This window comes from Heterocephalus glaber, unplaced genomic scaffold, assembly GCF_053883595.1.
Source record: "Heterocephalus glaber isolate CG9 unplaced genomic scaffold, H.glaber_assembly_v1.0 deba00001150, whole genome shotgun sequence".
Lineage (NCBI taxonomy): Eukaryota > Metazoa > Chordata > Mammalia > Rodentia > Bathyergidae > Heterocephalus > Heterocephalus glaber.
The window spans coordinates 974,968-998,937 of record NW_028258204.1 but is presented as its reverse complement, the minus strand read 5'-3'; the positions used below and the strand labels follow the sequence as shown (position 1 = coordinate 998,937).

General features: G+C 40.7%; 1 protein-coding gene across 4 annotated transcripts in view; it reads right to left on the bottom strand.

Annotated features, from left to right (window-relative positions):
* The window catches only part of Wdfy4 (WDFY family member 4), a 287,946-nt gene that overhangs the window by 93,242 nt on the left and 170,734 nt on the right, over window positions 1-23,970 (bottom strand). For all 4 annotated transcript variants that reach the window (XM_004874534.4, XM_087210586.1, XM_087210585.1 and 1 more), the window contains one exon: window positions 2,370-2,447. In XM_004874534.4, the coding sequence (XP_004874591.2) occupies window positions 2,370-2,447 (78 nt within the window). The remainder of the gene's footprint in view (window positions 1-2,369; window positions 2,448-23,970) is intronic.

Below are 23,970 nucleotides of genomic sequence, written 5' to 3'. Positions count from 1 at the left end.
TGTTGCCCCTTAAAAGTGGGGTGACTGCTCCAGACCCCATTATCTCCAGCAGACAGCAATTACATCTGCATTCTTTTAAATATCAAAACAACGTTTTAAATATTTAAACACATAGAAAGTATCCTCATGGATTAGCTCCAAAATGCTGATTTTTCTCAAAAATACCTAAGCAATGGCAAAACTGCACAAATTTCTTAAGTACTCCCCGGATTCCATCAAGTCCCATTGCTGCAGATGAGCTGGGCCACCCTGCAGGAAGCTGGTCCTTCCCCTCTGGACCTCTGTGAGGTCCCGCCACCCCAGGAGCCTGCAGTGTCTCGAATTCAGCAGACACAGGGCCCATGCACACACCTCCCTGCTCCCCCAAAAGAGATGGCCTCACTCCATGGTGCTGAGGCTGATCTGGATTTTTATAAACCTCTCCTCTGTCTAAAAATGATGTAAGGATGTCCCAAATCAGGGACACAATCCTAACCAATTCTCCCTGTCTTCCCTCAGTGGCAACTGAGCCTATCAGCCTAGTTGTTCATCCTGGACACAACCAATAAGTCCATGTGGGGCTCTGCCTTGCAGGAGCTGCCAGGGGGAACAGACAGCACCCACCAGAGTGTGCTCAGCAGTACCGACGGGAGGTGCCCCAGAAGACCTAATCCAAAGCTTGCCACAGAAACTAGACATGCCATCCGCCCTCCACAGGGGCCCAGACCCTGACCCATCCACGGCAGGCCTCTGCTCCTCATCACCCAGGACAATCGGAGAGGCTGTTGTGTGCTCTGGGCTGCCAGTTGCACATCAGGGGACCCCAAGCAAGCTTCCGTTGGGAGAAGTAGACCAGGTGACCACTCCAGTTGCTCTACACCTCCTTTGGCTCCTAGCACCGGGCTCCGACTGGTCAAGGGAGGTTCCCTGTGCTGCACTGTAGCCCTTAAGGCAGAACCTCCAGTACTGGCCCACCTGTGGGAACCTCTGCTCCCTCTGTCCCTTTGTTAGGTTTAAGCACCTCCCAGGCAGAGCTGTAGTGTCTTTGGGGCTGTGTTTCCTACCCAGACAGGCTTTGGAACAGAGAAACTGCTCAGTAAAAAACAACCCATAAGGTTTTGATACTGTATGGCATGTTTCATAATTAGAAATCATTTTTAAAATTGTTATTAACAAAAATAATACCAACTAACCAGACCCAGTGATGCATGCCTGTAATCTCAGCACTCTGGGAAGATGAGGCAGGAGGATTGCAAGTTCAAACCCAGCCAAGGTACCTTAGAAACTTACTGAAATCTTGTCTCAGAATTAAAAAGGGCTTAGGATGTAGCTCAGTGTGAGGCCCTGAGTTCAGTCTCCAGTACCACAAAAACAACAACAACAAAATCTACACCAACTAAATCTGACTTCTTAGCCATGGCATAACCATGCACAGGGTATCTATTCCCTACTCACTGCAGTCTAGCACTTCCTAATTTGCCCTTTTTGTCACTGCACTACTGGGATTGAACCCAGAGCCTTCACCCTGAGTCACATCTTCAACCTTTCTTAAATGTTTTATTCAGAGACAGGGCATTGCTAAGTTGCCCAGGCTGGGCTTCAACTTGTGATCCTCCCCCCTCAGCCTTCTAGATGCCAGGGTTATACCAGCAGCCCTAGTCTTATTGCTCTTTAATCTTCACATGTGGGAAGTATTCTCTTTTCTTGAAGATGAAAACCTTGAGGCTCAGACCCCAGGCCTGTGTCTGGCCTGAGAGCTCTTTGCCTCATCTGGGTGGAAGTCATGCTATGCAAGGGCTTCAGATACCTGGACCCGCTCTCCCTCCTGGTAACCCACTGCACCCGGGATAAGAACCCAACACCCTACTAGGCTCGGCCTGGTCTGCTTAGGTCTCAGCTTGCCCTTCACCCTGTCCCTCACAGCCCAGGTCCTCCCAGCCCCTTTTCCCCCTCCTCCAGGTCTCAGCTCACAGTCACTTCCTATGATGAAGTCTCTCAATGTAATCTCTGCTTGAACCTGTGCTCTCCCCATCCAGTGCCCACCGTAATGTCATAAGTACTACTGACTTCGAAGTTGTTTCACATAGACCTTGCTGTTAGAGGGAGGTCTTCTGGGAGCAAGGCCAGGCCTGTGTCTTTACACTGTGCTGCAGCTCCCAGCAATTCCGGGACCCATTTTCTGAGTGGACCGGTGACAGACACAGGCCTGACCCTTGGTGGTTGACCATCGGGCCTCAGTCTACTGCATGGGCTGTGCAGGAAAGACTGAACACTGGTGACTACTACTGACTGCTGCAATCCAGCACTCAAACCAAAGGCCCTAGGGGTCCTTTTCTTTGAGATTCGAGTGGGATCTGGCCAACTCTGCAGAGACGGGCTCTGTGTCTCACCTGAATGTGATCTTGGTACAGAGATGCATACAGCTCCTGTCCTCTTCGTCTGCAGTTCTCAATACAAGACACGAAATCCTGGAGGACAGGAGAGAAGAGAAGCCACAGCTCGGTGATCCTTGCAGGTTTGGGTCAGCACTTCTCTGCCCAATCACCAGAAACTGCAGTCACAGGACTTGGTCAAATCAATCACACCCACATGCAGATTCCATCTGGGTGAGCTCACCCATGTGCTAATGCGTGCACATGCACATGTGTGGGCTTCCACAGGAAGCCTCTTCTCACATCAGCCTGCTCATGTGCTAAAATGTGCACAGCTTGTGCATGTGTAACTTCACATGAACAGACTTGGCCCCTGCAGATACGCTCACGTGCTCAGGTAAACATGTGTGGGGGTACTTCCACATAGAGAGACTTTGCCCTTGCTGTACACCCACATGTCAAGACACACACACCTGTGTATATGGGTAATTTCCATGTGAGCAGACTTTGTCCACATACAGAACCCCATACACCCTGGGAAGGAACGGGTCCAGGAGCCATTTGTGAATAAGCCAGTGAATCAACTTTGTTCGACCTTAAAGAGGATCAACTGCTTGGGAATGCAAATAATAGTGGCTTTCAAAGTATGTTTGAGGCAACTTCAAATCTCCACATATCGTGGCAGAATATCCTGACATTGCCACAAAGTTCCTGCAAAACCTGCTTCCATTTGCAACCTTTCTGTATGAAGCTGGGTTTTCTGCAGTGACAGCAACCAAAATGGGGTTATGGAATAGACTGGACATTAGCAACACACTTTGGGTGTCACTGTCCTCCATTGCTCCTAGGTGGGGCTATCTAGTTTCAGGAAAACAAGCTCAAAGCTCCCAGTGATGCCGCATTATGATGAGTTGTATAATTATTTCATTGTCTATTACAATGTAGTAATAATAATAATAATAATAGAAATAAAGTGCACAATAAATATAATGTGATCCCCCACCATCTGTGAAAAAAATGTCTTCCACAAAACCAGTCCTTGAGGTCAAAAGGTTTGAGGCCATTGCTCTAGAATAACAAATCAAAATCAGGTAAAAGAATATGCAACTTCTATCTAATACAAAATAAAGAGAAATAATGAAAAACAATTGCCAATATGTTGAAAGACGGCAAAAATAGTTTTAAAAAGGCATTGCAAACAGAAAGTAAACATTAAAATGGATTAAGTTTACTATAAATATTAACTACATTAAACATAAATGGACTAAGTGCTCCAAATAAAATTTAAATGAAGTCAAGTTTAGTGAAGAGTAAAAGCTAAGTACTGTAAATGCTGCTTCTAAGATATATACCCTAAAAAAAAGTTCCAGAAAGTTGAATGGAAAAAGATAAACTGTACAAATTGTAACTGAAAGAGTTCTTCTAAGGCTATAAAATATCACATGAAGTAGACTTCAGGGTAAGAGGTGTCACTAGACAGGAAAAGATGTTTTAAAATGATAAGGGGTAGATACACCTGACTGCGTAAATACTAAATGGCAACCACCTAATTCTTTTTAAATGTATCACATGTAAAATGACAGAATTAAAAAGAGAAATTAACAAATTTACAATCACAGAGGAAGAACATAACTCATCCTCCAGGAATTAACAATAGAGACAAATAAGAAAGATAGAGATGTAGAATATTTGAAGAACAAAATAAGCAAACAAGATAATCCAATGCGAAAAATACCGATTTTTTTTTAAAATGCAGAATACTCAAGTGTAATAATTACTAAAATTGGCCATATAATGGGACATAAATGAAGTATAAAATAATTTCAAATGATTTAAATTATAAAGAAGGTATTTTCTGAACACAGTGGAAATCAAATAGAAGCAAATGTCAAAAAGAAAATTCCCAAATGCTTAAAAATCCAGGAATAATTTCTAAGTAATCCACTGGTCAAATCAGAGATCAAAACAGAAATCATAGCATATTTTGAACTAGATAAAAATATGACAAAATGAAACATATGATACAACCAAAATTCTTCTTTTGGAGAAATGTTATTAAAAATATAAGGAACCATACAAATGCTTTTTATTAAAAATAAAGCTTATAAATTAATAGTGCATGTAAAAAGTTAAAAAATCAAGTTAAAACTAGGGAACTAGACACATTCCCAAGAAAACATTAGAAAAAAAAACTTTTAAAATCTGAATTGTCTCATAATTTTCACAGAAAGTAAATACATAAAGAAAATTCTTTCTAAGATTTCATCCATGACTCTAAATGAGAGGCCAAGGCTAGGGAAAATCAAAGGGGAAAAAGAAAATTGAATTTAGCAATATACAAAAAGTATAACACATCACTACAAAATTATGTCCTTTCTAAGAATGCAAGTTTGTTTAACTTTGGGAGCTGTTTGATCAGTTTCACCATGAATTAAGGATAAGACATCACAAAACATTTCATAAAACACAATTGTCGTTAAGAATAAAAACTCCTTGAAGACTAGGATAGAAGAGAATTTCCTTAATCTAATGAAGGCCATTCATAACAAATCTGAAAAAAATACCCTGTTGATTTCATTCTGAAATCAAAGTAATACAAGAATATCACTCACCATTCCCAAGATGGTAGCAGCCAATGCAATAGAACAAGAAGGATAAAGAAATGGTATAAGGATGGAAAAATAATGAATAAAACTAAAATTAGTCATATTAAATATTATTCTGTATATGTAATATCTAAAAATCCACTAATAAACTATTACAATTATAAAGAAGCTTCAACAAGCTCTCAAAATACAAAACCTAATTATTTTTATGCTAATGATCAATAATTTTACATTGAAAATTGTATAATATTTGTTGGTATTAAAGAATGTCAAATACCATACTTAAAAATAACGTTATGAGAAATATTCAAGTCTCCTACAAAGAAAACTAAAATATTATTGAGAAAAATTTTTTTAAAGTAATATATCTTGTTGTTCAAAGATTGGAAGACTCATCAGGAAGATGTGAATTCTTCCCAAACTGATTTATAGATTCAATGCAGCACCAATCAAAATCCCACCAGGTTCTTATTTTGAAACAGAATAAATAATTCTAAAAATGTACAAAAATGTGTAATGAGCTAGGACCACTCATGGCAATTTTAAAGTACAGAATCAGGGACTTACATTATCAGATATGGGAAGGATTGCTACACTCTAATAATTAAGAATGATATGAATGTAGTTTAAAAAACAAAAAAATTATGCAACAGAAAAAGACTTTCAGAAACAGACTGCAAAGAATGTGATTATTTGATGCGATCACAAGGGTAACAATGCAGTAGAAAAAATATTTTCAGTAAATCTTAAGGTTAATTTGATATTTGTATTGCAGTGAAGTGAAGATTACACCACTACCTCAAACCATGCACGAAAAGCACTTCAAGGAGGTGAACAAAACTGCCTTAGGCTACGGATGTAACTCCAGATAGGACCTCAAATCCACAGGAACAAACGAGGACAGTCAGAAATGAGAACATCAACAAAGCCAAATCCACATATACATCCTTGCTCTTCTTTCATCTCCCAGTTTATTTGAAATATATAAAATTATATAAAAGAAAACTTATAAGAATGTGTTGTTGGGCTTCTAACATTTATAAATATATGTACATCAATAATGGCACAGAAAGAGGGAAGGGATAACAGACACACAGGAGTGACATTTCTATGTCTCACTGGAGCTAATTAGTATAAATTTGAAGCTTATTTTCATGAAATAAGATGTACATGGTAAACCTAGAGTACCAGAGAGGAAGGGAATAGAAAAATACAGGGGGAAAATTAGAAATTTTAAATGCTACACTATAATAAATTCACTTAATGCAAAAGAAAGCAATAAAAGAATATAGAAAATAAAGATATGAGATACACAAAGAACCAAAAGTACAATAACAGACATAAACCCAATCATAGAATGTAAATGGGCTACACAATCCCATCCAAAAGCAGAGACTGTGAGATTGGATAAAAAGCAAACAAGACCCAACTGTATACTGGCTACAGGAGAACTTTAGATTCAACCATATAAACAAAGTGAAATTAAAAGAATGGGGAGAGATAGATCATGAAAACAATAACCATCAGACAGCTAAAGTGGCTATACTAATAACAGATAAAAAGACTAAGACAAGAAAAAGACAGAAAGGAACTCTCCAACACATTTCATGAGATCAGTTATTACCCTGATACAGAAACCAAAGAGTTCACAAGGAAAGAAACCTGAAAGAAGACCAGGCTTCTCTTATAAATAGGAAAGTAAAAATTCTCAACAAAATACCACCAAATTGACTCCAGCAGCATATCAAAATTATATGCCATGACCAAATGGAATTTATCCCATTTGTGCAAGGATGATTTAACTTTTCAAAATAATTAATATGATACACCACAGCAGTAAAATAAAAAATAAAAGCCACATGGTCATTCTAGTGGACACAGAAAAGTATTTGACAAAATACAAAACCTTTTGATGACAAACAAACAAAAAACAAAACAACCCAACCAACCAACTAGAGAAAACAAGTTCTCTTTCAACCTCATCATGAACATCTACACAAAACCTGTGGCTAACATCATACCTATGTCATCAATTGATGATAAACAATTATGTGATCTATGTATATGTGTTATCTTGTCCTAAAAAAGAATGAAGTAATGACAGGCACCTCAACATGGGTGAGCCTTAAAAACATAGCCCTAAGTTAAAGAAGCCAGTCTCAAAAGAATATATATTATAACTCCATTTATATGAAATGACCATGGAGAAAGAAAGTAAATCAGCGGCTGCTTACAATTGGAGGAAGGGGAATAATAAAGTTTCTTTTGAGGCCATGAAAATGCTATTAAATTGACCAGGTAATGGTTGCACAGATCTGTGGATGTACTATAAACCACTGAATTACTTACTTTCAGTAGATCATGTCTAAATAAAGCTGCTTAGTAAATAAATTTAATGGAGCTGAAAATAATAAAAGCTAGAGTCTCGTAACATAGACTCATACCAAGAGCCAGGGAAATCTTAAATGGAATAAAAGAAGACAACCACCCAGGTGCTGTGAGAGGATTGAAGTATTTAGAACTATTTGACAAAGATTTTAAAGCAGCCATTATAAAAAGGCTTTGACGACTACTAATTAGCAACATATGTGAAAAAATTAAGCAGCATCAGTCAATAAATATAGCCTCATCAGAAAAATAAACTATATAAAGCAGAATCAAACGCACATTTTAGAATTTAAAACTATAATAACTAAAGGGAAAACCCTCAGTGGATGGGCTCAGGAGCAGAATAGAAGGGACAGAGAGAAGGACCAGGGTACTAGAAGCCTGAGTGACAGCCATGAGCTACCCTAGGTAATGGAGAGGACACAGAATGGGAAGGGAGTAGACAGAGCCTAGAGACTGTGAAATTGGAGCACCAGACCTAGTGGCTGTGTCATCAGAATCCCATGAAGAATAAAAAGGTGGTGCTCAAAAATTACTCGAACAAAGAATGATTACAGAATTCCCCAAATTAAAAAAAAAAAAGATGTGAATTTACAGGCTCAAAAAACTAAACAAGGCCCCAAAAAGATAAAGCCACAGAAATCCATATCAAGATGCATTAGAGTCAGACTTCTGAGAATTAAATACAAAGAAAAAACCTTGAAAGCAACAAGAGAGAAATAACATCTTACCTATAGAGGAAAAGAGGTTTGAACAACAGTGAATTTTTTTTCACCAGAAATCAGGGGCCCCAGAAGGAAGTGGAATATTTTTCACGTGCTAAAAATAAAGAATTGTCAACACAGGATCCTATATCCAGCAAAAATATCCTTTTGAATCGAAGAAAATTAAGACCATCTCAGATAAAGGAAAATTAAAAGAGTTTGTGACCAGAAGGCTACCACAAGAAGCTCTTTAAACAGAAAATAAATGGTGAAAGAAGGAATTTTGAAAGATCAGGAAAAAATAAAGAATAGAGTAAGCAAAATATGAATAGATACAATACTTTTATTTTTGAGACGTCTATATTATTTGGTGATAGCTGAAGCCAAAATTATGACACTGATGAATATAGAGGAAAATATTTATAACAATTACGTATTGAATGGAGGAGTTATTATTTATACTTCTGTATAATAGCAGTAGGCTCTATGAGTTACATATACATATATAATGTAATACCTATGACAATATCTACCAAAAAAAACTGTACAAAGAAATACACTCAAAACAAAAAAAAAAGCAAAATGGAATTCTAAAAACTGTTCAAGTTACTCCAAATGTAGAAGACTCCAACCATAATAAAATACATATTCCTTTCAATTGCTCATGAAATACAAACGAAGATAGACTACATCCTGGGCTATAAAACAAACCTCAACAAATTTAAATGAAGACACGGAAGATGTTTCCTCTGGCCATATAATGCAATCAAACTAGAAATCAGCAACAGAAAAATCACATGAAATCTCCAAATAGTTGGAATCTAATAAGCATTTAAATAATCTGTGTGTCCAAAAGAAGTCTGAGGTGAATTTTAAAAATGCATGAAACTCAATGAAATTAAAGACAGATTCAATGAAAATGTGTGTCTCACACCTAAAGCACCACTGAGAGGACACTAGCAAAGATACATGCATCAGAAGAGAGTGGGATTCTACTATGGACTGAATGCTTGTGTCCTCCAAAAATTCTTTTTTTTCACCACAACTGAGGATTAAACCCAGGGCCTTTGCACTAAGCTATATCCCCAGCCCTTTTATATTTTGAGACAATGTCTCCCAAAGTCACTAAGTTGCCTGGGCTGGGCTTGAACTTGTGATCCTCCTGCCTCAGCCAAAACTCATGTTTTGAAGGGGATGTGTGAGGAGATGAGAGTAGGCTTCATGATGCCCTTTTAAGAAGAAGGAAAGACATCAGAGCCTTCTCTCTCCACCAGGTGAGGATACGGCAAGAAGGCAGCCATCATCAAGACAGGAACAGAGCCCTCACCAGGAGGCAAAATGGGCAGTACCTTCGTCTTGAACTTTCCAGCCTTCAAAACTTTGAGAAACAGATGTGGGATGCTTCTTATCAAGTCAAAAAATTCCTACCTATTCCTATTTTACTGAATATTTACCTATTTTGTTATGGCAACCTTAACTGACTTAGTGGTGCTCTCTCTCCTCTCTCTCCTCTCTCTCTCTCTCCCTCCCTCCCTCTCTCTCTCTCTCTCTCTCTCTCTCTCTCTCTCTCTCTCTCTCTCTGTGCTTGGGACTCAACCCAGGGCCCCATACATGTTGGACAAATATTTTACCACTGAGCTGCATTCCCAGCCTTTTTTATTTTATTCTTGAGATAGGGTCTCACTAAATTGCTCAGGCTAAACTTTGGATTTATGATTCCCCTTCTTCAGCCTTCAGAGTAGCTGGGATTGCAGGCATACACCATGACACTCAGCAACAAGTCTCAAATCAATAATCTAAGCTCTGACTCAATAAACTAGAAAAAACAGAAAAATAAACCCAAAGCAAGTAGAAGAAAATTTTTAAAAGAATAGAATTCAATGAAATTAAAATAGAAAAAATTACTGAAACAAAAAAATGGGTGCTGTGTAAAGATGAATAAAATTTACAAACCTGTAGAAAGACTGGAAAAACTATAAAGAGAGAAGAAACAAATTACAAGTATCAGGGTTAAAATAGGAACTATCACTCTACAGACTCTGCAGGCATGCAAAAGATAACAAAAGAATACTCTGAATACCCATATACACATAAACTAATAATTTAGATGTAATGTACACATTCATTAATGGCCAAACACAAATTATCACAACTCACTCAATATGAAACAGGTGATTAGGATGGCCAACTCTGTTAAGAAAACTAAATTCAAAATTTGAAAACTACCAATAAATTCCTTGGTCCAAATAGTTTCACTTGAGAATTTTCAAAAACAATTTAGGAAGAATTAATAATAAGTTGATAAAATACCTTTCCCCAATAGTTTTATGAAGCTAGAAATATGCTGACAACAAAGCCCAACAGTACAAACAAACAAAACTATCTTTCATGAATACAGATGCAAAATTCTCACATTAGCAAATGGAATTCAGCAATACATAAAAGGAATTATATGATGACCTAGGGCTATTTATTCCAGAGATGCAAGTCTAGTAAATATATATTTTTAAAAAGTAATCAATGTAATCTACCATACTAGCAAGTTAAAGATGAAAATCACATGATCACATCACTTGAATGCAGAATAGCATTTTTTCAAGTCATTTCTGATAAAAAAAATTTTCAATAAAATAAGAATAAGGGTTTTTTTCAACTTGATAAAAAGCATCTAAAACCCCTACAGTTAGCATTATGCTTCATTTGAAATAATAAATGCTTTCCCTCAAAGACTGAGAACAAAATGAGGATCTCTACTTTCACAGTTTTCGTTCAATATAGTGCTAGAAGTTCTAGCCAGTGCAATAAGGCATGAAAAAGAAAGAAAATCTATACAGATCAAAAGGAAAGAAATAAAATTGTCTCTATTTGCTGATGCCCTGATTGTGTTGAATTTCCAAAGTATTTACAAAACACAATTCAATAAAGTAAATATTCAAGATATTTACAGAAAAACTCAAGATCACAGGATACAAGATCAACATACATGTATTGAATACATTTCAAAATATTACTCCTAGGTGCTGAAATGAAAAGCAGTATCATTCTGTTTCTCAGATATATGTACATCTAATAAAACACATACAGGACTCAATATGCTTCAAATTCCAAAATTCAGATTTAAAAAAAAGAATATCTAAACAAAGAGAAAGGTGTACTATGTTCATGAATTGGAAGACTCAACATATAGACATCATTCCTCCCCAACTTGATACGCATGTTTAATACAATTCCTATCAAAATCCTAGCAAGACTTTTTGTAAATAAAGACAAGATTATTTCTAAAATTTATACCAAATAGCAAAGGAATTAGAAGAGCTAAAACAATTTTTAAAATTATTAATAAAATGAGAAGAATAATTCTACCTGGTCTCATTACATAGTTACAGTAACCAAGAATATGTAGTAGTGAGAAGAGAATAGACACAAAGATCGATGAAGCAGAATAGAGCTCAAATATACATCGATGCATGTATACCCAATATATATTTGGCCAAGTTGTTACATCTATACAATGGATAGATTTTCAACAAATAATGTTGAAGTAACCTCATAACTCATAGCCCCCAAAACAAATCTAAGTCTCACATCTTGAAGAAAACTCAATTAAAATAGTTCAGAGACTTAGATGTAAACTGTGAACTATAAATATTTTAGAAGAAAAAATTTAAAAACTAGGGCTAGGCAAAGAGAGTTTACATTAAAAGCACCCTCTAAAAAAGAAAAAAATGATAAATTGTATCTCATCAACATTAAAACGTTTGGTCTGCAAAAGCCCATGTGAACAAGATATAATGACAAGCTACTGTTTGGGAGAAAACATTTGCAACCCACATACCCATCAAAAGACTAGCATCTAAAATGTATGAAGTGCTCTTAAAGCTCAGTAGAAAATATTTCATTGGAAAATGTGCAAAAAACATGAATAGTCATTTTACTATCAAGGATATGCAAACTTTAACAGCCTTGGGGATTGATAAATAATAGACTGGATAATAAATTGTGATATATTATATATTGAATATTCTACAGTGAAGGTTCTCAATGTATGGCCCACGAGTCTCTAGGGGTTCCTTAGACCCATTCAGAAGATCTATGAAGTCAAAATTATTTTCAAAATCCTAGGATATTCTTGCCTTTTCCCTCTACTATGTTGACAATTTTACTCATGACCTCTTATGGCTTGTATCTAGATGTCTCCCTAAAGCATACCATCATAATGGAGCTTTTCAGAGGTGGGTGGATCTAGGGTGTGTGGCGCTAGGACTAAGGATATGGTGCTGGGATTGATTCATGGTAGGATGCTAGGATTAAGGGTGCCCCACCCTGGATGTGAGTCCTACCTGCCTTAAGGGTGGGTGGTCTGGATAAAAATTTAAAGGACAGAAAGAGGGTTGCTGTAATCGCTTGCTGCTTGCTACTTCACTGCTTTGCTGGCTTCCTGTTTTCTACTCACCATGAACTGTTTTTCCCCTGTGATGCCCCTCTACCATGCTACCCTCCCTTGGAGCCAGCCAATTATGAACTAAAACCTCTACAAATTGTGAGCTAAATAAACCCTTTTTCCCTTAACTTGTAGGTTTTGGGTACTTCGTCTCAGCAACGAGGTAAAAGTAATTCAGACATGGCCCAAATGCAATGGTGGAGAAAACTAGGACTAAGTACAAATTCATGGTGTTCTCACTCCCTATAAGATGATCACTGTATGGATTCCTCATAGCCAGTACTTATGGAGGGGAGGGCAACCATCTCTATTCACTATTCCCCATGAAGCAGTACAAGCGAGTTAAGTCTGAACTCTAAATACACTTAATTTCTATTATGGTAAATATCAATAGATATAATCTACACAAAAAAGCCTTTTGAGTACTCAGTAACTTTTCAGAGGGTAAAGAGGTCTTGAGACCAAAGAGTTTGGAACTGTTGCTTTGTCACTGTAAAAGGAATGAACTGCTACTTTATTCGACGATACTGATAAATTTTATAAACATTATTTAGGGTGAAATAAGTGAGACAAGAGCACATCTGCTGTTATTTCATTGATACAAAATTGAGAGTGTGGATAATGCCAAAGTTGAAGTGTGCCAGGGAATGGCTATTTCAGGGATGAATGTTTGCTTCCTAGAATGGGACGTGGGTTAGGGGTGCTTCTGTGTTTTTTGATCTGGGGGCCACTCACATGTTCACTTTGCTAAAATTCTTACTCTGTACATTTACGACTTGAACACTTTTCCCTCTGTATATTATCCTTAATGAAAATTTATAAAAGTGTTTACTGGCAAAGACTAAAACATACAAAAACAATATAATTTTTAAATCAGTTTCTATTTTGCAGTAATGGGAATATAATGATTTCTTCCTTTTTTTCCTTCTTTTTGTTTACAAAATTTTCTTCAATATTGCTGTTGCATTGTTCGTACACATTTATAAGTAAAGCAACCATTATGAGCATCACAAGTGACATAAAATGCTGAAGAATTTGACTAATACTGCATCTAAGGCAGAAGCCCAGACACAATGCTTTGGAGACAGGAAGTAGAGAACTCTTGGGGGCACTTGGAACAGAGCAGCTGCCTTCCCCCAGCCAGGCAACTGCTGTCTTGTCAAAGAAGGAGGGGGCTTTTGGGGGGCAGCAGGAGTTTCCAGCAGGGAACAGGAAGCCCCCTTCAGGCAGGGAAATCCACACCTTGGCTCCGAGCTCTTGGCAGTGGCTTACATGGGCAAATCACTTCATGTCTCTAAACTTAGTTCATTGTCTATAACACAAAGTTACTAGCACCACCTTTGTCTGCCCTGCAGAAATGTTATGAAGCTGGGACACGGCAGTAGAATGAAAGCACTCTCTAGCCTACAAAAGGTCACCTGTAGGTTATTCATTCTGGGGTGAAGTACTGGAGTCATGGACATAAGATCAGTTGCAAGGAAAAAATGACCTAGATGATCTCTTCAAATTGTACACAAATGGAAATGCTAGGAGGTCAGTTGTGGGTCATCCTCACCCTCCAATAGTATAACCCCGTCTACAATACCAGTAGCCCTGAGCTGTTCACACCCCACTCAGATACTCCAAATCTGGCTTCAAATTTACTCTCTGTGATTAAATTCAGCAAACATGCATTGAACAACTATTGTTTTCCAAGCACTGAAGCACAGAGATGAACCCCTGTCTGGCTTTGCAGCATTTCACAGGAAGGAGCAGAGAATTGTGAACCAACAAGGCCAACCTGAGACACAAGTGATGTATGAAAAAAGAGGGAACCTTGGCATGAGCTGGCCCAGAGACCCCTCCTTGGGTGAGATGCTGCTTGAACGGGTTGTTTCAAATAGAAGTCTGGTTGAGTTCTATTTTTTATTTTTAACTTTTTTTATTTATGCTTCTGATAGTCACCCTGGCATTGATTTGAAAAGTGGATTTGTTGATGGTAAGACGAAGCAGGGAGCCCCCAAGTATGTTGTCATGGTAACATAGGAGAAGTCAGGTGATGAATGAATGATGTGAAAGAGTCAAGTTCAAGGACTAATGGAAAGTGTTGTGAGGAGGAGGCTGGACTGTGTGAGCAGCCTAGAATAACTACAGTGTTCAGTTTGGTAACCTAAGAAAAATGATGAGATCACAGAAGCAAGAGAAAGAGCACATTTGCATGATAAAAAGTCAGCTGGCTGCCCCCGGAGAAAGCCCGGGAGAGAGGCCAAGGTCAAAATAAATGTGAGTCTTTCCTGGATCCCTCAAGGAGCACAAATACAGAGAGGAAACTGATGAGACAGGGTCAGGTGCCTGGAGAACTGCAGTGAAGTTTGGGCCCAAGGAGAAGGGACAGAAAAGTGTAAGGCCAATCAGAGAGAAATGTTACTGACAGCAAGGGCGGAGTCAGTGCAGGGAGACTGTCAGAGAAGTCCACCAAGATGCAGCCAGAAAACATTGATTTGCCCATGAGGAGTGATCACTTGGTGACTATCAGGAGAATTATCTCAAGGACTGAGTGTCAGTGGGTTCTGGCAACAGCAGAAGTCCTGGGATAAACCCTACAGGGATACCAAAGGTCACCTGGGTGTTAGTGAGCACAGTGGAAGTTGGCAGTAGGAAGGGGGAGATAAACAAAGGAAAGAGGAGGGACAGTGATGGGCCAGGACCTACAAGTCTGGAGCCCCTATGGAGGCTGACCCTAGCAGCAGGTGAGAGAGAGGCCTTGTGCCAGGCTGGACAGAAAGGTGAGCCCAGTGCAGCTGTGGGTGGGTGTATGGTGGCATCTGGAGAGTGAGGGGCTCACACCAGAGTGTAGGGTGGGCAGTGGGGTGCTCTGCTTCCCCTGGGAGCTGAACGGGGGTCTTGGACATACAGTGAATGTGTGGGAGAATGGCATGGGCACTCCCAAGGATGTCTCGGGGATCCTCTAAGCAGATGGAAGACCCAGGTGTTTGTTGTCCCCTCAACCTGTTCTCTCAACATCATGGCCAGTTCATGCCCAGTGCACATGGCACTTCCCACGTAAGAGGGTTTCCGTGTGCAGGTCATATTTAACTGACTATATTATATGTAATGTATACATATATATATGGCTGCTCCAAAATACAATATGTTCGAATTAGAAGCTTCCTAAATATGGTTATTAACTCTCCTCAAAAATCCTCCCCCTTGCTTCAAACATGCTTATCCCATCATTCTTGTCACTTTCTAAAGCAATTCTGGAAGTCATCTGTCATGTCTTTAGCTACACTGTCTTGGCTGCCTCCAAGTCTTAAATCAATTCAAAACATTTACAGCAATTTCAAATAAAAGCATGATGGTGTGTCCTCATCTACATTAGTCACCAGATATGGCACCATGTGACTTCTGGATCTTCCCCAAAGTCAAAATGATCACGAAAGGTAAACTTTTTTAATCAGTTCAGGACACTGAAGCAGCCATGACAGCACAACTAAAGACACTCATGAAAGGGACTTTCAAAACTCCTTCAAAAGTACAGGGATGGGATAAGTGTGTTTGAAGCACAGGGGAGTATTTTGATGGGGAATGATGGCAATGTGTCATTTATTGTAATAAATATCTTTCTTCTTTTTTTGGTACCAGGGATCGAACTCAGGTCCTTGAGCTTGCTCAGCAGGCGGCGAAACCACTGAGCTAAATCCCCGGCTGTAATAAATTTTAAAAATTCAAACATCCACTATATTTTGTGATCACAGCTTGTATAATCTATATTATGATTACTTTCATTTTAGTAAGGAAAACACTGAGGCCGAGGAGAACAAGGACTCCATTGGCATAGGAAGCAGTGAGTGGGAAGCAGTAGCCTGGCCTCCACTGTGTGTCTCTGCAATGCCAAGCAAATGTGCCCATCCTCTGAGTCATTCTGGGCCTGGGAAGTTGTCCCACTCAGGCTGCAGAGGCAAGAGGAAGGAGATCTGAGTCAACTCAAGGACAGAGGCCCATCTGCCTGGACAGCAGTGAATGTGACACATCGATCAGGGACAGATTCAGGCAGAGTTCTGTATTGCTTATTGGAACTAAATAGCCTTTGCTTAGCAACTGCTAGTGCATTAAAGACTTTGGGAGCCTTTGAAGTAGAACAAAGGCCTCCCCAGGCTGTTCAGAGACTGAGAGGGAAACAGTGGGGTGTACAGGGTCGGCTGTCCCAGTGTGGGAAGAAGGTTTTGCCTTCAGGACATGGGTCTGATCTTGGGATGGGGAAAGACACTGATCCCACATGGAGGGTCACTTTTGAGTGGGCTGACCACAGCTTTCTGGTGCCCAGGGGCACCCCTGGGGCTAGCCAACTGCTAGTGACACTCTTGTTCAAGCTGTCCCCAGGAAGTACCCACTGTCCACTGATGACAATCATTATGAATGTTTCTTTAAAGCATCATTAGTCCTGTAATCACAGTCATGTGGCCTCACAAAAATGAGAGAGGCTAGCATCTGAAGTCAGCTGCTCAGACCCCACTCAGAAAGTTGGTGCTAAGATCACAGATAGGAGTCCTGCTCCTACCAGCCAAGTGCTCCATGCATCGGCTCCTAAGACTAAGCTCAGCAGGAGGGAGGCCAAACTCATCTGCACCACATCTACAGGCTGACACAGTAGCATCACATTAGCATCATTTTATGCATCTTTTTCACCACTAGCAATCCATCTCAAGGAGATTGTAAGATAAATGCACAAATATACAGTGGACATCTTCAACCATCCTCTTTAAAGTAGCACAAAATGATGTCATTTAACTATCCACGCATGGAGGTTGTTCTTCCCTCTCATAGAGTGCCATGAAACTGCCACAAATCATGCTCTCACCAGGGGCTACCACTCATCCCTGAGGTATCTGGGTGCCTTTTTGGTTGGGCAACTTGGATAGGGGACCAAAGGCTGAACTGCAGCTTCCTTTTCCTGACCCAACTAGATGCCCTGGTTCACAGCCTGCACAGCCATGCACCACAGTGCAAACCCTCGTGTCAGGGATTCAGTGGCATGGGACTACCTTCCTGCTATACTAAGATGTTTTTAAAGGAGGTTAGAAAACAATGGAGTAACAATCACAACTAAATTTGTATATATTTGGATGGAAAAGGAAAACTGAAAAAAGGTGGTGTGTAAGTGATGGGGCTGTTGGCCAGTGTTTCCAGCTCTTTCCTGCAATCTTCAGTCCAGAGGCTCCCTGCTACATCTGGGCTAAGTGAGGCTGGGGAGAAGTGTGCAGAGCTTTATGAGCCATTTGCTAAGCGCTCCTCACTCTGCATGGGAAACAGCACCCACAGCACCAGAGCAGTGGAGCTGCTCCATGAGTTCCAGGTTGCTGAGCGAGAAAGAGGCACACAGAGGCGCTGGCCACTTCACAACGCACCTGTAGCACATAAAGAAATAAGCATTTGTTATTTCAAGCCAGTTAGATTTAGGAGTGTTTGCTACTGCAATACAACTTATCTCCTCCTGCTTAATTCACAGGACTAGAGTCATGGCTTCATGGTAGAATGTGTTCTTAACACATGTAAGGCCTTGGGCTCAATCTCTAGTGTGTCCATACTAACACAGGTACACAACAATGTTAGTGAGCAGGGAAAGAGATCAAGAGAGCTACAGGGAAAGGAAGTGTGGGACCACTTCAATCCTGTGGGCAAAATGTTGGGACATTTGAGCACTGAGAGAAGTAACTTAATGGGCTTAATGGATGACAGCCCAATTCTGAAAAAAATATGGATGAGTTCCTACTGATATAAATAAAAGATTGAATAAACAAATGAATTGGGGAAAAAGACAAAGTTTCCTTACATAAACTTTCCAATTTACTTTATGTAGATACTGTCTCCTCCAGCGAGTGGAGCTTAATTGAGGCTGGAAAGGATTTAGGGACATGAAGAAATCTGGAAGATATGACCTTAACCATGTGATAAAAGCTACCATCTCCTGTGGCGATGTCACACAGATGTCACATACCCCTGAGGTGCACAGAGAGAAACACTTCCCTCCAGGGTCTGCCTACCAGAGTCCCAGAGCCTAAGCGAATCACGAGGAGAACTCAGCAAATTCAACTGGCAGATGTTCTACAAAAGCGCCACAGCCATCAAGGTCATGGAACAAGGAAAGTCTGAGAAACTGGCACAGACCCAGGGAAAGGAAGGAGACTATGGAGACATGACGATTCAGAGTGATGGTTTAGCCTGGGTTGAGTTGGGGATTAGTGGTAAAACTAGCAAAATCAAAATGAAGTCTGCAATTCTGTTCCTAGTAATATATGAATATAAATTTCTGTTTTGACAGAGATAAGGGGTTAACTACAGGGGAAATCTGATGGGGAGTAGGTGAAAGTATTGGATATAAATATAAAATGCTTTCCAAAATATAAAGGTTGCTTAAGGGCCAGGGATTTAGCTCAGTGGTTCCAATGCCTGCCTTGCAAGCACAAGGTCCTGAGTTTGATCCCAGGTACAAAAATAAACAAATAAAGGTGGCTTAAAGATACAATAATAGCTAAGTACACAATACATAAGAGCTAAATCTTGGAAGTGCCCTATATATTCATCATCAAATGAATACATTTTTTGGTTTGTTTTTTTTCAGTACCGGGGATTGAACTTGGGACCTTGCGCTTATGAGGCAGGCGGCAGAACCACTGAGCTAAATCCCCGGCCCAATGAATACATTTTTTAAATGTGGTATTTATATACAAGGGAGTACTACTCTGCCATAAGAAGAGATAAATTTAAGTCATTTGTCGGAAAATAGATGCACCTGAGACCATTATGTTAAGTGAAATAAGTCAGATACACCAAGCTTAAATATTGCATGGTGTCTCTCATGAGAAACCTAAAGTATAAATAAATTAAAGAGCAAAATAAAAGCCAGATAATAGGACATATGGAGATAGATCGTTTGCAAAAGGGAAGGGGACCAAGAGATGAAGGGAGGGAAGAGAGCAGGGAGACAAGGGGATGAAAAAAGAATTAAGATGTGTTACGTACATGTACCAATTCCCCATGAAGAATGCAATCATTATATGCTGCAAACATGTACTAATAAAATTAATCATTAAAAGGGTACAGTAGGAATTTTCCCAGCCTTTCACCCTATCCACTGTGAGCCTGCCATGGGATACAGGAGTCACTATTCTCTCTGGCAGACACCTTTCCACCATATCTCATGGGTAGAATAGGTTCATTGCACTGAATGTAATTCTTGTATCTAAAGGCCATTATTTTTTGGCAAATCTGGTCCCCCAAATTGTACAAGCCAGCCACTTCATCCAATGCTTAACAAAGAAATAATACTGGATCTCCAAAATGCTAGAAAAGTTACCTGGTGAAAGGACAAACCCACAAACAGTGATGTTTTCTATGGATGATTTAAGGGAATTTTAAGGACGTAAAAACTTGATTTCCATTTTATGAATAGATATTTAAACTTAATCCCATATAATATGTGGCTCCACAGTAGTTTTCTTTATAATTTTTCAAAGTTTCTGTATATCCACAAATAGACAATTCCATAGAGAAAAGCCATTATTATCCTGTTTTAGGGTCAAATCTAGGTTCCCTTAGCATCTGACTTTCTTGGGCCAGCTGCAGAGACTTAGGTCACACACCCCCTGGTCACAGCAGGCACTCACTTGTCATCTTTTCTGCTTGGTGCAAGCAGGAGGACAGGGGACCTGGCTGTGCCATGCAGTGGAAGGCAGTGGGCAACAGAGAGAACCGCGTCTGCACAGCCCTGGGAGGTGTCGTGAACCAGTAGCTGTCACCAATGCTGGCCTCAATGTGCCTCCCTAGGAAGAGGGTAAACCTGCAGAGGTGGCACTCAGCACCCGCCATTTAGTACCTTTCCCATGTCACTCAGCATTTACACACAAGCACTGTGGCTGTCACTTTTACACAGCATAAGGTGGGACAGCAAAACTAGCATAGATTTCTTGTTTCTCCTCCACAATGTCAGGCACAGAAAATTTGTTCTCACTGTAGATCTTTGCAATCTCAGCGTCTGATGTTCTCTTTCCTTGTTGAGAACTTTCTCCTTTCCATTTTCAGGAGGCTTCTCTTTAGCACAGCTAAATTGCCAGCATTGCTACTCTTGCATCTGGGGATCATTAGTACATAAAATAAGAGCAACTTACATACTGTGACACTGTGAGTCAGTCACTCTAATAACCAACTGGCTGATAATGGTTGGATTTAATTTAAAAATCACATAACAGAGATAGCTACTCAGGATCTAATGAGCAGGTAGAGTGCATGGCCCAAATCTAAGGGACAGAGGCAGGGTCACATCCCAGAGGGCACAGAGCAAGACCCTTCCACTTGGATTGGCATATAATTTGGAAATTATAAAATGTTTATTCCTGGAATTTCCTATGCTCAGATGATGGGTAACTAACACCGCAAAGATCAAAACTGTGGACAGGGAAGCTGCTGAGCCTCAACAGTGTTATTCTGTGTCTTCCACATAAGGCTGGTGTATCTGCCTTGAAGTACAAGTTCTTAGTGGAGACTTGGATTAAATTAAATAATAGAAGCAATTAATAAGAAAGAACATTGCATAAAACACTTTCTCTGTGGTCAGCAAATCACACATAACATCCACCCGTGTGCACGTGAGATGTAAGCAGCCCCTCATGAAGCAGGCACTGCGTGTGCCGAGCGACAGGCCCCAACTGCAGCTGGGTCTTTGGGGGACATCTGTTTAGATGACTCAGGCCAGGAGACACTCTTTCTGGAGTGCCCAGATAATTGCACTTTTCTCTGCTGTGGAGACACAGCCCCTGGATCCTTAATAAATGTCAAGCAATACCAGAGTAACAATCATATTTTCAGCAATAATGACAAACAACTGGGCCTCCGCGTGGGTGAGGAGGGACCGGATCACCACAGTGCAATTCGTCTCTTGTTAAATTCACTCACATATTAATTTCTGAGATGAACGGTGGTTTCTAATTTGTCTTTTTTGAACTGTGATGTTTTTATTAAATTCAATCATCATGAGTACATGGAACACGGAGAATAACTACTTAAAAAGAAAAAGAAAAACCCCACTCTGGTGTAGCGGAGGACAGGAGCTGTAACAACACAGGCCCGAGCCCTTTCCTCAGCAAGGCCGCTTCTCATACACTTTATGGGATCACAGCCAGCCTCTTTGCTGCTCAGAAGGATAGGCCATGTCCCCAGGATGACTTTTTCCTAACTCGGCATCTTTACTGTCCTTCAGTCTCGTCCTCAGAAGTCACACAGGGAGGATTCGCGCCTCCTCAGGCAGGGCTCCCGTGTGCAGTGACAATGAGGCCCCACCTGGGACTTGCAGCCAATGGAAACAGCTTCCTCTACACATGTGAGACTTGAGGCCCCAGTAGGGACTGATCCATGGCCCTCTACACCTGGACTCCAACTAAGACTAAGCACCCCCATCCCTCAGAACGAGGCTCTATTTGGAAGTGGGGGCTTTGAAGAGCCGATTAGGCTTCAGTGAGGCTGTTAAGGTCTTCCTCCAATCTGACTGGGGTTCTGATAAGAAAGGGAGATAAAAGAAGAAGGAGTCATTCACAAACCAAGATGAAGCCAACAGGTTCTAAAAGAAGCCAACCTACTCTTGCGACACTTCCTTCCTGGACTTCCAGGCTCCAGAAAGGAGAGAAAATATCTGTCTATTGTCTGAGCTGCCCAGGGCAATGGCACACTGAAGAGATTGATCCAGGTTGGGGATCCCTTACCCAAACTTTGAGGAAACAGAAGTGCTTGGCATGTCCATTGTTTCAGATTTTGGAATATTTGCATACATATTAGTAGATATCTTGGGGATGTCTCCAGTACATAAACACAGGACACATTATCCACACAGCTTACAAGTGATTTGACACAGTATCTTCTGTGTGTCTGTGTCCTAACAGGCACCTGTTACAGGAGGTCCAGTGTGGAAGCTTCCCCTGTGGCCACCATATTGGTGCTCAAAAAGTGTCAGATTTTGAAGCATTTTGGATTTCAGATTTTTCCATTAGGGAAGCTCAACCTGGACAGGTATGACTACCACACAATTCTTGGCATGGAGACACCTGGACACCATAACTAACATTCCACACAGAGAAAAGAAAACTGGAGTTGATGGGGAAGAATCCTTCTTTAAGGTTAAGGAGACCAATAAGGCCACCTCAGCTGGCACCGCCAGCCTCCAAACTGGAACCTTATCCTGAGCTCTTGAGGCCACCAACCACGTGCCTGCCTCCAAGACACCCCCATGCCTGGCACTCCCAGGGACTACACTGGAGCTGCCATATCCCCCTCTGTTGGGCCATACAAGGTTCTCAAATAGCCTGGGCAATAACAGCTCCCAGTCTTCAACCTTACACTGGGCCCTTGGGCTGCAGCCATGGTAGATGACAGGTAGAGAGGTCTGCTTTCCTCCCAGCACTCTCTTTACAGTCACTGATTCCTAGCACCTGCCTTGGTCCAGGTGTTGTGTTGGCCACAGGGACCCAGAGATGGGCAGGGCACACAGCTTGCCCACCTGTGACTTGGAGCTCCTCTGATGGGGGTATAAGAAAATCATCCTCCCAGAGAGGGTGTTGGCCAGAGTCACAGCCAGGCTGGAATGGGCTTGGTGGGCCACCAGAAGAGACAGTGTTCTAGAAGCCAAGGAAAAGGTTCTGGTCAATAGGAACAGAGACTCCACAAAGAGCAGACCCATGTGCCCAAGGGTAAAGATAGGAGTAGTAGGATACATCATTATAAAACAGAGAAGTGGGCCTGTCAGAAACAAAGACTGTGTAGGATCATGGAAGGAAATGAACTTGGGAATGCAGTCCAGGTCAGCTACGGGGCTTCTCACTCCATCATACCTGGTCTCTGAGTCCACCTTGGGCTTCGTGCAACCCAGTAATGGCTTTTGATCAGGGCCATGATGTCATCAGATATGATCATTGAAACCTCACCATAGGGGTTGGCAGTGGGGCAGGAGGAGGCAGAAGAAGCTGCTAGGCCGGGGCCACCTGCTTGTTTCATCCCTGTCCCTGTTCTCAAGCATCACTGATGCGGGAGATGTGAGAATTCTTTGCCTCCCTGTCCACGGTGCACCCGGAGAGCTGGCCCTGGCTCTAATGCTTAGGTCTGTATAGAATGCACATTTATGATCTTAATACCTAGGAATTGGCTTTCTCCTATTATTATTTGTTCTGGTCTTATTTATTGATTTTATTGAATTCAGCCTCATCTAAAGGTAACCTAAATCCTTTGGCGAATACATAAGAATATAAATAAACACATAAAATAAGACAGTCCGGTTAGGATCCTCCAGTACTTCTGAGCCAGCAGCTGGCCCACAAGGCACACAGGTCAGGGCCAACTGTCTTTCTGCATCCCTCACCCATCTGGTCTCAGACCTTGGTCCCCTTCCTTCTCTGGAGTGTCAGGTCAAGCTCCTCCAAACCCTCCCTAACCTTTTCTCTTTTGGGCCCCTCCTCCCA